Raw genomic sequence first — 12,438 nt, forward strand, 5'->3', positions numbered from 1 at the left:
ACAATTTAACTCCCACTTTTGGGTCTTTTATGTTGTAAAGCTACAATTCACTGCAGCTACCAGAGTCTGACATTTGTACCCCTTTTTCTTTGCGTAATCGCTCAGCCCCTCAGTCAAATTGGATGGATCTGTGTTTAACTCTTGAACTACATTTTCAATTACACTCAGGTCTGGACTTTGACTGCTCCAATCCTAACATGCTTTGATCTTGATTTTTCCAGTATGACTCTGGTTCTATGTTTATGGTTATTGTCCTGCTTGATAGCGTAACCTTGCATCTTCCCACCAATACTAACTAGTCCCTGCTGAGTAAAGCATCCCCACTGCATGATACTATCACCACCATGCCTCACCAAGGCGTTGATGTGCGCTGTTGCACAAAATCTTACATGTAGGCCAAAATGTTCTGTTTTGGTTTTATGTGACCAGATAAATTAGCACATGACAAACTAAATTCATTCAACAATGGTTTCATTATGACTATGATTTGACAGTCCATATCTAACAAATACTGCACATATTTAGATTGAGATTTTTAAAGCTTGGGACACAATGTCACTTAAAATCTCAATAAAGTAATTTGATGTTGTAACGGGGGGAAAAAGGTGCATTCAGGGAGTAAGAGTAGATTTCAAATCTTGTTCAGTTTTCCCAGCCTACTGTGTGATAATAATGTAACATTAAGCCTTCATGTACTGTGCATCCACCCTCACTGTTAACACTAACCCCTGAGGAGAAGCTCCTCCTGCTCATCTGCTGCTCTGGACCTAACCGCTAACTTCCAGCAACACACAGCCTAACCAGCAGAATGCCACAGTGTGTGTCCGTCTCTGCCTCTCTCTGTGCTCTGCCGGGTCTGTCGGACTTTAGAAACGAAGGGTTTTTATTTTTCCTCCTTCACCCTCTCGCTTCATTAATACAAAATCTCCAAGGCCCGGCTTTCAACTCACCTCCCAGTCTCTGCAGATGTGTGTCTGGTTGTGTTGCTCACACCTCATGCATGGTTTCTCAAAGCTCTGCTGCTCCGTGTTTCTGTGCAGCTTTGCAGCGTGAAGGGAGGCTGCAGTGGGTTTGGACCTTGTATCTTCACCTCCAGGAGTGTGTGTGTGTGTGTGTACGGGTGTGTGTGTGACTGCATAGATGCACTGTTTTTGAGATCCCACTTAGTTTAGTTTTGTATTTTTATGTTCTCTGCGTTTCGTAGTGTTTAGAAACAACACAAAGTGAGAGATGAATCCCAGACGGATGCTGCCAGCCGTCTCCATGCCTGCGCTCACGGCTTTCTCTCTCCCACACAGAGACCTCAGAGGATGAAGAAGAGGATGAGTCCAATTCGGACGATGATGACGGCGACGAGGATGATGATGATGGTGGCTGTGAGGAGAGCGGACTGGGTCTGCTGGCCAGGTTTGCGGCCAGCGCCCTCCCTGTCAGCCCGCCGCCGTTGAGCCTCCTCCATGACGGGAAACACTGCAGCAGCAGGCAGAGCACGCTGGGTAAACCCAAACACACGCAAACCATCTGCGTTCTGACTCGGATAAGTTCTAGATCATCGTTTCTAATTGGATGATTTCTTTCAAACTTTTTGTGCCGTTAAAAATTTAAAACTTCTATGCATTTTGGAGGGGATTTTATGTAGCAGACCGATGGCTCCTAAAACCTTTGACCTAAAAAAATAAAAAAATATTATAGCTTAAGTAGTTTTACAAGACTTTTTTTTTAATGCAGTACATGCACAAATAATGGAATAAGGTTTTTACTTCCAAACTGTGTCCTTTATTGAGATAATTTTTTATTAAAAATGTTATGTTAAAGTGAAGAAAATATATTCAATCCCTATATGTAAGAGTAGGGATGCACCAATATGAACATTTGGGCCAATCTTGATATCCGATATTAATATCGCCGTTAAGGCAGGTAACCAATATTTACTGATTTCTTTGCATCACATTTTCTCTGTCAGGTTCACCCGAGTGCGAGTGGTCCGACTCCGGCTCGGACCTGAGGCAGAGGAAGTTCCCCTCCCTCCTGCACGGGCGGCGCTCCGCCCCCGAGCTCCCACTCCTGCCGCCGGCGACCCGCCGAGGCGACCAGCCCAGCCCCACCAAGCGAGACGAAGCGCTGCCGGTGAAGCGAAACCCTCTGACGAAAGCCCGCCCCTCACCTCGATCTCCACGGAGATTCAGCTTCGACCTCTCCGCCGGCGTCGGGGGCTTCAGCGAGGACGAGGGCTGGAACCGGCGGCGCAGCGAGCGGATCTTCCTCCACGACGCCAGTCAGATGTCCATGTCGACGTCTTCCTCCACTAGTCAGAGCTCCTCGTCCTCCGCCTCCGCTCCGCCTCTCACCCCGAAGCCGTCCTCCAAACCGAAAACCCCTCCAGCGGTCCGAGAGGGAAAAGACGTGATAAAAGTACGTCAATTGTTTCTCAACAACTATAAATTGGTGCAGAAAAGCTACTATGGCTGTTTTTAGTCCAGGGGAATCAGTTCAATTTGGGAACAAAATGTAATTTCCAGCTGGTGCAATTCATCTTTACAAAGCCCTGTGTCAAACTATTAGAAAATCCTCTTCTGTGCCTCTGGTGGCGCTGCACCCAGAACAACTGAAGTAAGCGGCACAAAAACCTCTGAAGAAGAGCGCAGCTTCCTTTTTAGCAAAATGTAAACAACACAATGGAGTAGCGTCAGATTTTAGAGGTTGAAGGATTTCTCTTTTGTCTTTGGTAAAAGATCACAAGCTGTTTCTCCTGCTTGGGCTAGACTCCATCATTCTTTTTTTACCCAGAATGCTCTGCATTATAGTCACCATCCACATATTCATTCGAACCGCAGGAGAGTTTGCTTCAACTGAGATCCAGGTGTTTAGGCAGACCAGAGGTCACTTTTTTGACACACATCAGGGTTGGAATGCATGGCATTCTGGGTAAATACAACCCAGCGTGTGTCCAGCACCGGTGCGAGAAATGTACTCTTTTCTCGACGTCAAAAGTGAAGTCCTACCACCGCTAAAATCTGACGCTACTCCAATTTTGTTTACATTTTGTGAAGAAGGAAGTTACGCTTGTGTCTTCTTCAGAGGGTTTCATGTTGTTTCCTTTAGTGGTTCTGGCTGCAGCGCCGCCACAGGCGAGGAGGGAAACAGGTTTTTAAAGCGTTTGGATCGTTTGACCCGGTGCAGTGAGAAAGCAAACGGCAGCAGCTGAAAACTTAGCAAACGTTGCAACTTTGTTCCCCAATCGAAGCGAGTCAACCCGACTGTCGGTTGTGAAAACACCTCGCTGAATAAAACAAGTCCTCTTCTCCTTCATCTTCCTCGTCTTTTTCCGATGCTCCTTCCCTCCAGCCTCGAACTCTGCATCCTTTTCTTCTCTCTTGACATTTTTCTGAGTGAGTGTGTCGGAGTGCCAGCAGGGTTTCTCTGTGCTTCAGCTCTCTCCTGCTGTCTGTGTCGTGTTGTTGACGAGAGAGAGGACAACTGCAGGCAGCCGGGGAACTTTGCACCCTCAGTCTATGTGTTAAGATGGAAATCTGTCCAAAAGACACCGGCGGCTGTTTTTCATTCATGCACTTTCCACATTTCTTTACGTTTCCTCTCTTCAAACAGAAAAAGAAGCAGAAGGATCCTTCTGTGGCGGTCAGCCCGTCCACTTTGTGCAGTCCGGTCTCGGATGGGCCAGCACCTCTAAGCCCTGCACATAAAAGCCAATCTAAAGTCAAAACCAAAGCAAGAGAGGTCAGTAAGGGGGGGAATTTGTTGCTACACTGCAAAAAAATAAATCTTGCCAAGTTTAGTTTCTACTGCAAATATCTTGGTACACTTGAAAAACTAACTTAGCAGAAACGTTTCAGCAAGATGTAGATTTTTTTTAAGTCAATACTTTTGTAATATTGGTGAAAAACTGCTGGCCACTCGTAGTTTATTTCACTTATAGCTAGTAGTTTGTTTTTTTTATCAATCAAGAATTATTTATTTAAAACAAGACCCTATTTCTTGATGAAATGTTACTAATAAGCTAGTTTTGTTTATTCAAATGTACTAAGATATTTTCTCTGGAAACTGAGCCAGAAATACCTGGTAAGATTTTCTGTTTTTGCAGTGCATTCAGATCGTAATTTGCAGCACAAAATATCTTGCTGCTTGATTTCGGCTATTTTGTCCTGAGCTGAAACGGTTGCTTTTCTTGAGTGTCGCCTGTGAGTGTTTCTAAATGCGAAAAACGAATCACCGGGGTCTCCTCGTAGCCGTCCAGGGGCGCCGTGAGCCGGCTGATGGAGAGCATGGCGGCGGACGAAGACTTCGAGCCGAACCAGGACAGCAGCTTCAGTGAAGACGAGCTCCTCCCGCCACGAAACAGCAGCGTCTCCGAGAGGTCGTCCACACCCGGTCGGCGTCCGCGCAAACACACACCGTCCGCCGCGGGACCGAGAGGAGAAGCGCTCTAACGGCTGCTTTGTGTTGTCGTGCTCAGCTCCAGTGCAGTGCGTGTTGGATAAGGACTCCCTGGTGGACGGACTCAGAGTTCTGATCCCGATGGACGACCAGCTTCTCTACGCGGGACACGTCAACACCGTACACTCCCCTGACATGTGAGCACAGCTGAAGGCTCTCCACCTACAGATAAAGCTGAGCATTCGCCACCTGGCGTACCTGTTGATCCTTTCTGCTCTCTATCCCATTAAAGTTGGTGATTATAGTTTTTTTTTTGTGGATATTTTGTGAAAAATTTTGGGGGAGTCGACACTAAAAGTACAGATAAAAATCTCACTAGGGTTGTTTGTTTGCCGTTTCACCTGCAAGTCAGTAATTTCAACTTCTCCCAACGCATTCTCCTTAAGTCTTGAATTTGACTAGCCCATTCTAAATCATTATATCCCCACAGCATAATGCTGCCACTACCATGTTTCACCAGGGGAATGAAGTGTTTAATTTGATGGACTCCATTAATTATGTGACTGCTCCAATACACACTTGCATTTATTTAAAGGTGCAAGAGCTGACCCAAAAAAAAAATGCACACCGCACTTTTCAGATTTCATAAAAATCTCAAAATCTTTCACTTTTTAAAATTATGCACAACTTTATGTTGGCCTGTCACTTAAAATGACAATAAAATTCTGTTTATTTTTGGTTGTGACGTGCCAGTCGAGTAAATATTTTTACAAAGCACCAAATACCCTTTATAACTTAACTTGTATCAGGATTTTTCTTCTATTTAATTTTCTTTTAGATAGCTTTAGATTCACTTCTTACGGTGGAAGCTTCTGCCTTTCACCACTTTTCAGACCAAGTTGAAGTAACAAGGAGGCAGTTAAACAAAATCAACACCCTTCCCTACCTGGTACCCATCGGGGCAGTCAGAACCGAGATGGAGACTCAAAATCAAATTAAATAATTAAAATCCACAGTCACCCCAACTCCTCTGATACCTTTCCTTCTTTTTTCCTCTTCTCCTGTCTGCAGATACAGCGTGGTGGTGGAGGGGGAGCGAGGCAACCGACCACACATCTACTGCTTGGAGCAGCTGCTGCAGGAAGCTGTGAGTAAACCGCGGCTCTCTCACGTATCGCTGTCCGTCTGCTCCTCCACGCCGCTTTGAGGAGGTGGAGACACGAAAAGTGTTGAACGAGTGAGGAAAAAAAGTCAGTGTTGAAATCTCATGCATTTCCAGATAATCGACGTAAAGCCTCCGTCCGTGCGTTACCTCCCAGAGGGCACCCGGATCGCCGCCTACTGGAGCCAGCAGTACCGCTGCCTTTACCCAGGAACCGTCGTGAACGGTGCGACTGCGGCACACCCAGCATCTCCTCTACATGCAATAGCTGATGCTCCTTCATTAAACATGGCGGCAGCGATTGCTGTTTAGAAGATGCTCTAACTGGTTTTTTTTTGTTTTCTTTCTTTTTATCATCGTTCCTCCCAAACAGGAAGCTCAGACATCGACGAGAACGACGATCTGATCACAGTTGAGTTTGACGACGGCGACACCGGACGCATCCCGCTCTCCCACATCAGGCTGCTGCCGCCGGACTACAAGATCCACTGTGAGCAAACGCACAAACAGCCTCTTCCTCATCAAGGGAAGCATCAGCAGGAATCACGTATATGCTCACACTAACTTGCCTCCCGCAGCATTTTTGCTCTCAGATGTTGATTTTACTTTCATTTCCCAGTAGATATCACTTAATGCCCAGATATTCTGATCTTTCTGCTTGTGTCCGTGTGCGTTTTTCTCAAAGCCGTAGCCTTCCTGAGATTTTCAAATGAATAAAAGAAGGGAAATGGGATAATACTGGAACATTTGGGTACATCTCTGTTGTTGGTTTCTGCGCGTCAGGCTGAATCACTGACCTCCATTTTCAAAGCAACTTACTTCCAGCATGTTTTCATGATAGAACAAAATTTCTCAAAACAGCCAAACATTTCGATTCAGAAGATTGAAACACGAGCTGTTCACTGCAAAAACACAAACTCTTACCAAGACGTTTTTCCCAATGTGTAAGTGAAGCTAAAATCAATCTCCTGTTTCTTGCTGAAAAGTAATTTCAAAGTTAGGTGTACTTACATACTTGCACTCGAAACCAGACCAAAAATACTTGGTATGATTTATTATTATTTTTTGTTTCTTCTTGTTAACAGTTAAAGTTTGTGTTTAAATATAGGAAGGGCACCGTTTGTATTTGTGGAGTCGGGAGGAAAAATACATACTTCTTTGTTTTACGTTGTCCTTTCACAGGCGCAGAGCCGTCCCCGGCGCTGCTTGTGGCCGGCCCGTCCAAAAGGAGAGTGCGCAAATGCAGCAAGGAGGCGGGAGCAAAGCCAGAGGAGACCATGCCCAGGATCAAAGGGAAACCGGGTCGCAAGCCAAAACCCAAACCAGGTAAAACCTGCTCTGTGATGTCACATGTAGCGCAGACAGCGAGGCCACCAGCGAAGTAAATGGTCACTACAAAACAATGTTTAGCATTACTATTTCTTAATAGGAGGGAGAGAAGACGGGCTTAAAAACACCGATGTTTGACTTGACTGTTGTCAGCTTTCCTGGTGTTTCCTCAGAAATTTGGTTGGTGGCCGTACTGTAACTCATTCTCATCAAGCACATTGACAACACTCTTCAGTGTGGATGTTGTTACTGGCTAAAGAAAATCAGTGAGGCATTTTTAAAAAATGACGTTGGCGGAAACCCATAGAAAGAAAGGCTGCTTCGAGTGTTAATCCAATCATTTTCTTTTTCTTTTAAAATGGCAAAATCCTTTTACTTTGTTAGTGTGGCGAAACAATTCAAAAACGTAAGAAGAGATGACGTATATCTGCATTAACATCATCAAATGTTTGTCACTTTTTAACATATCCGTGTTGATCCCAGGAGTAAAACTGGGCCAAAATTAACAATGATGTCCAGCCATTTGTTCACACACTGAGGTCAGTAGAGGAACTCCACGAAACAAGAACCAGACGTCTTATTTTGGATTGTAGACCACCCACCAGAGCGCCTTATTTACCCATTCACAACTCTGTTATTTTGTGTATATAAAGCAAAACAATAGAAAACTTGACTGTCAATTTGAGCCATTTGTTGGTGGCTGGAGCCAATGTGAGTCGTGAGTGTCCGACGTCCCATATTTCAGCCCGTCTGTTTGTCGCCTTTGATTTCACTTCGTTCTCGCTTTGTTGTTGTTGTGAGGCTCAAAGTCTAAACCAGGAGCTGTAATCTGCGACACATTGCCTGTGCAAATTTGCTGACCCTGGCTGTTGTTTGGCCGGGTAAGCACTTCTGCAAAGTAATGTTTTCTTTTCAGAGATGGTTTCTTGCTGATTTGTCCTCCCTGACCTGTTGGGGAAAGAAGAAGGAGAAAGAAAGAAAAAAAAAAAAACAACCCATGATGCCACAGAATGAAAATGTCAGCACATCCAAGAGACAGCGCTGTTCAGCTTTTTCACATTTTAATACATGACAACCACAAATAGCAATATTATTTCTATGTATTTATGGATTAGAGCAACAAGGATTAGCTTGTAATAGTGAAGTGGCAATATTACAGATTAAAAACCTGCTGCGTTTTCCTTCCACTTCTCAAATAAACATGACAACAAGCATATATATCTGCAGAACACTATAAAATAAATGACGTAGTTTTACGTCTAAGAAAAGAAAAATTAAATTTGTTCCTCCTAATAAAGTCATTAGGAGGAACAAAGTAATAATGCAAGAAAAAAAATTGTACAAGTCATATTATGAGAATAAAGTAAGTCATCACAACGGTACAAGGAAAAGTCACAGTAATATGAGAAGTCATAATATTGCAAGAAAATATTTATACGAGAATGAAGTCCGAATATTATGAAAAAAGTGGGTAAAAAATTAATACAAGGACATCACCGTATTATGAGAATTAAATCATAAAATACGAGAAAAAAAACTCATACTACCCAAAAAGTTGTAATAATACGAGAACAAACTTGAAATGATATGAGAATAAAGTCATGTTACCAGGCAAAAATTATAATAATACGAGAAAAATATTGTATGACAGTGCAATCAAAAAATGAGAATTAAGTCACAATAATAGCAGAATGAAGAAGTAATTAAATGACGACTCCTAAACGAAAAATAATAAAAGACTAAAATGAGGAACGTTGAGCATCTTGTGAAGTTATACTTTGGTATCAGTTGCAAATGGGACATACTTAATCTCTAAACACATGAACATCAAATTATCAGTTCCTGTAATTTTACAACTTTCTACCGGTATTTTTGTGTCTTTATCCTGATAATATTATAACTTTAACTCTCGAAACTTAAAAAACAAAAAAAAGAAGAATCTCATTATCTGGCACTAATAGTCTGTCATAAAAATCTGTGTTCTGCTGTAAGAAAATCAAAAATCCCTGTTTCCTTTCCACTCCTCAGACGCCTCCATAAATCAAGAAGTTCGGGAGAAAGCTGATCCTCTACCCTCCTCCACCCAGTCCGCCGAGAGACCTCCAGCTCCAGCAAAACCGGCCCAGGACAGAACCTCCTCTGTCCAGAAAAGTGCCCAGGAAAAGCCTCGCCCTGCGTCCCGACCGACCATGGCCAACCCAGCCAAACCCGACCGAAAGAACTCCGGTGCTTCCTCCGCCAGCAGCCCCACTCTCCCCAGTCCGGTGCCCCGGAAGAGTGGCTCGGTCCAGTCTCCCGTTTCCAAGCCGTCCCGGGTTCTCCCCTCTTCTCTTTATCCCTCCACGTATGGGAAGGTTCTGACGGTGGATCTGTACAGTGAGCCCAATTTGACCTCTTACACCAACCAGCGGCGAGACAGAGAGAGCAGCAGCTCCATCAGCCCCACCGCCAGCCGGCCTGTGCCGAGGCATCCGATCACCGTTTCCTCCTCTGCAACCAAACCCGCCGCTACGTCCACACCCAGACCCGCCTCCGTCTCCTCGTCCAAAGTGAAATCGGATCATCAGAGCAGATCCGGCTCCGGACTGATCCCCAGCCCCATCTCCAGGCTGCCGACCGGCAAACCCAGTTCATCACTGACCCCCAGACCGACGACGGCGTCACTGACACCAACTGGAACGCCCAAATCCAAACTGAAGATCCCATCGTCTTCAGACCAGATGTCCTCCAGGCCCGTGTCCAGGCCAAAGCCCATCCCTGCACAGAGGAAGTCCTTGTCCGCAGAGCCCCTCGTCAAGCTGGACCACGAAGGCGTCACTTCCCCAAAAACCAAAAAGACCAAGGCTTTGATGTTACTAGAGGGACGCGACATCAGGCGTGACCATGCCCCTATCGCCACTTCCTCGGCCAACCAGAAGCTACTGAAGGCAAAGATAAGAGGCCCGGAGAGGGCGACCAGTCTGCCTGAGAGGGAGTCTGCCTACAAGACCTCAATCCGGACTAAGGACCAGCTGGAGAGTCGGGGGAGTGGAGGAAGAGGACAGGAGGTGGACGCTAGAGAAGAGAAGGCTAAAAAAGAGGAACGAAAGGAGATGAAGAGGGAGGAGAGGAAGATGAAGGAGGAGTCTCAGAGTAGCAGCAGCTCCGAGTCAGAGGAAGAAGGGGAAAATGGGAAGGTGAAGAAGAAGAAGAAATGCACCTCTAGCTGCTCGTCCTCTTCTTCATCCTGCTCTGGCTCCTCCTCCTCATCTTCCTCTTCGTCGTCCTCTTCGTCCTCGTCATCAACTGATGACTCGTCCTGCAGCTCGGATGAGGAGAGGACCCCTACGCCGCCGCCCGGACCCCTTCAGAAAACTCCCACCCAGGACAAACCTAAAGCCAACATTAAAGAGGAGGAAGAGGAAGAGGTGAAAAAAGAGGTGGAAATCAAAATGGAGGAGGAAGAGTTATCTCCTCACTCAGACTCTCCCTCCCCGTCGAGTCCTCCAGTCTCAGCCGCTCCGGCTCCCAGTAAACCATCAAAGCCTGCCACAGGGAAGGGCTCCGGACAGAGGGGCCGTCCGCCGAAACCGAAGCCAGGAGGGGGAGAGGGAAAGGCGGGGAGGCCCAAGAGGAGAGAGGGGGTCCACCTGCCCACGACGAAGGAGCTGGCTAAACGCCAGAGGCTGCCCAGTGTGGAAAACAGACCCAAGATCTCTGCTTTCCTCCCGGCCAGACAGCTCTGGAAGTGGTTCGGGAAACCCACTCAGGTGAGAAACTTTGAGAAATGATGAAATAAAAAAAATAAAAAACCCAAAGTCACATTTTTTTCCCTCCTGCTGTCGTTCTCCAGAGACGCGGCATGAAGGGGAAAGCCAAGAAGCTCTTCTACAAGGCCATCATGCGTGGCCGAGAGATGATCCGCATCGGGGACTGCGCCGTGTTCCTTTCCGCCGGCCGGCCCAACTTGCCCTTCATCGGCCGCATCCAGAGCATGTGGGAGTCCTGGGGCAGCAACATGGTGGTCCGGGTCAACTGGTTCTACCATCCTGAGGAGACGAACCCTGGCAAGAAACTCACCGATAAGAAGGTCAGACCTTATAAGAAGGAGCTACAGTATGTTTTGTCAAACCAGTGGTGTTATTGGTCAGATTTATTGAGAAGGGCTTCGGTTTTTAAAGCACATGACGTTGTTTTCATCGTAGAACTGGGATCTGATGTGCGGTCAGTCTTTACCAGCGGCTCTGCACTCTTCCATCCAGAGAAAAGACTTTATGGAGGTGAGAGGAAAACAAACCCAACTGTCTTGCTATTGTATCCCACATACAATTATTGTTGAAGAAGGCAAAGGAGGAACTAAACGTGTGACAGATACGCAACACAACCCTGGTGGAAATAGTAAGGCTGCGGCATTAAAAATGACTGCAAAATGTAAATTCTAGCGTTCTTTTTTTTTTTTAACATTGAGCGTCAAAAATGTTAATGACTCGTGTTTCAGCTGCTCTCTGAGCATTTCTCTCTCTGGTGAAGTGGATATGTGAGCACACTGACAACACAGAGGCAAACAGGAACCACCAGCAGCCAATACAGTCTCTCTTTCATTGCAGCCATTATTGTGAAGTGTGGAAAACGGTTAAATGTTCAGAAAAAAACACAGACCTGTTGCCAGACGTGTGTTTTGAAATGGTCCGTGACTGTTGATCGTCGCTTGCTCCGACGACAAGAAGGTGATTTAAAATCAGAGAGCGGACCAAGAAACTGCCAACAAAAGAAGAGTTCAATAAAAAGGTATTTAAATGCAGTGGCTGCGGCTCGAACTCACGGTTAGGTTCAGATCAAGACAAATAATCAACTGGTTGTAAATTTAAATATTCTATAAAAGTTTGTCCTGCTCTGTGTTTGTTGGCGAAATGTGTCTGTACTCGGCAGACGCATTGGTTTGTGTTTGGCTATTTAGGTTTTCCATTTGTTACTGCGCAGCCAGACATTTTTTTCCTTCAGTCTTCAGTTTTGATACTTTGACATTTTTCTTTATCGACCTCCGTGTTTTCCTCCGCCAGCCTCTACCTTTTGTTTGTGGTTGTCCTGAAGGCTCGACGCGTCTCACTGCGTTCTACCTCTGCCTTCAAGCAGCTTTCGTAATCCTTTTTCATTGTTTGAGTTGACAGCTTTCTTGTCAAGACTGTTCCCCATCCATCAGCCAACAGCAGCAGCAGCACACTAAGGGCAGCGAGACCTGCATGTTCTTTTCGATGTCACCATTTGTTCATGTGATTCACCGTTGATGGGTTTTTCCTCCTTGTTCTTCTTCGTCTGTAGACAAATATGGTTTGCTACAACAGTGACATTTGTTTTCAGACAAAGATTCTCAAAGGCAGAGCATTAATTGGTCAAAATGAGGAGCTTGTGCTGAATATTTCCCCTTGTAGAAGAGCAAACAGCTGACTCTGCAAAACTGATTGGATTAAACTACTAGTGCTGAAATTATGACCTAATCGTTTTAATCATGTTTTCCTTGAAACGTAAACATGTGGAAGCCTGTAAATAAATGTGGCATAATCTCACATTTTAGTAAC

At 45.5% G+C, this 12,438-nt stretch overlaps 1 protein-coding gene across 5 annotated transcripts in view; it reads left to right on the forward strand.

Moving 5' to 3' along the window:
* Positions 1-12,438, forward strand: part of tnrc18 (trinucleotide repeat containing 18) — a 58,705-nt gene that overhangs the window by 39,870 nt on the left and 6,397 nt on the right. For all 5 annotated transcript variants that reach the window (XM_055035104.1, XM_055035106.1, XM_055035107.1 and 2 more), the window contains exons 18-29: positions 1,299-1,496; positions 1,964-2,412; positions 3,607-3,735; positions 4,245-4,386; positions 4,472-4,589; positions 5,464-5,539; positions 5,672-5,780; positions 5,928-6,044; positions 6,737-6,880; positions 8,912-10,632; positions 10,716-10,952; positions 11,068-11,142. In XM_055035104.1, coding sequence (XP_054891079.1) covers positions 1,299-1,496; positions 1,964-2,412; positions 3,607-3,735; positions 4,245-4,386; positions 4,472-4,589; positions 5,464-5,539; positions 5,672-5,780; positions 5,928-6,044; positions 6,737-6,880; positions 8,912-10,632; positions 10,716-10,952; positions 11,068-11,142 — 3,515 coding nt within the window. The remainder of the gene's footprint in view (positions 1-1,298; positions 1,497-1,963; positions 2,413-3,606; positions 3,736-4,244; positions 4,387-4,471; positions 4,590-5,463; positions 5,540-5,671; positions 5,781-5,927; positions 6,045-6,736; positions 6,881-8,911; positions 10,633-10,715; positions 10,953-11,067; positions 11,143-12,438) is intronic.

Source organism: Poeciliopsis prolifica, unplaced genomic scaffold (genome assembly GCF_027474105.1).
Source record: "Poeciliopsis prolifica strain line A6 unplaced genomic scaffold, Auburn_PproV2 SCAFFOLD010, whole genome shotgun sequence".
Classification (NCBI taxonomy): domain Eukaryota; kingdom Metazoa; phylum Chordata; class Actinopteri; order Cyprinodontiformes; family Poeciliidae; genus Poeciliopsis; species Poeciliopsis prolifica.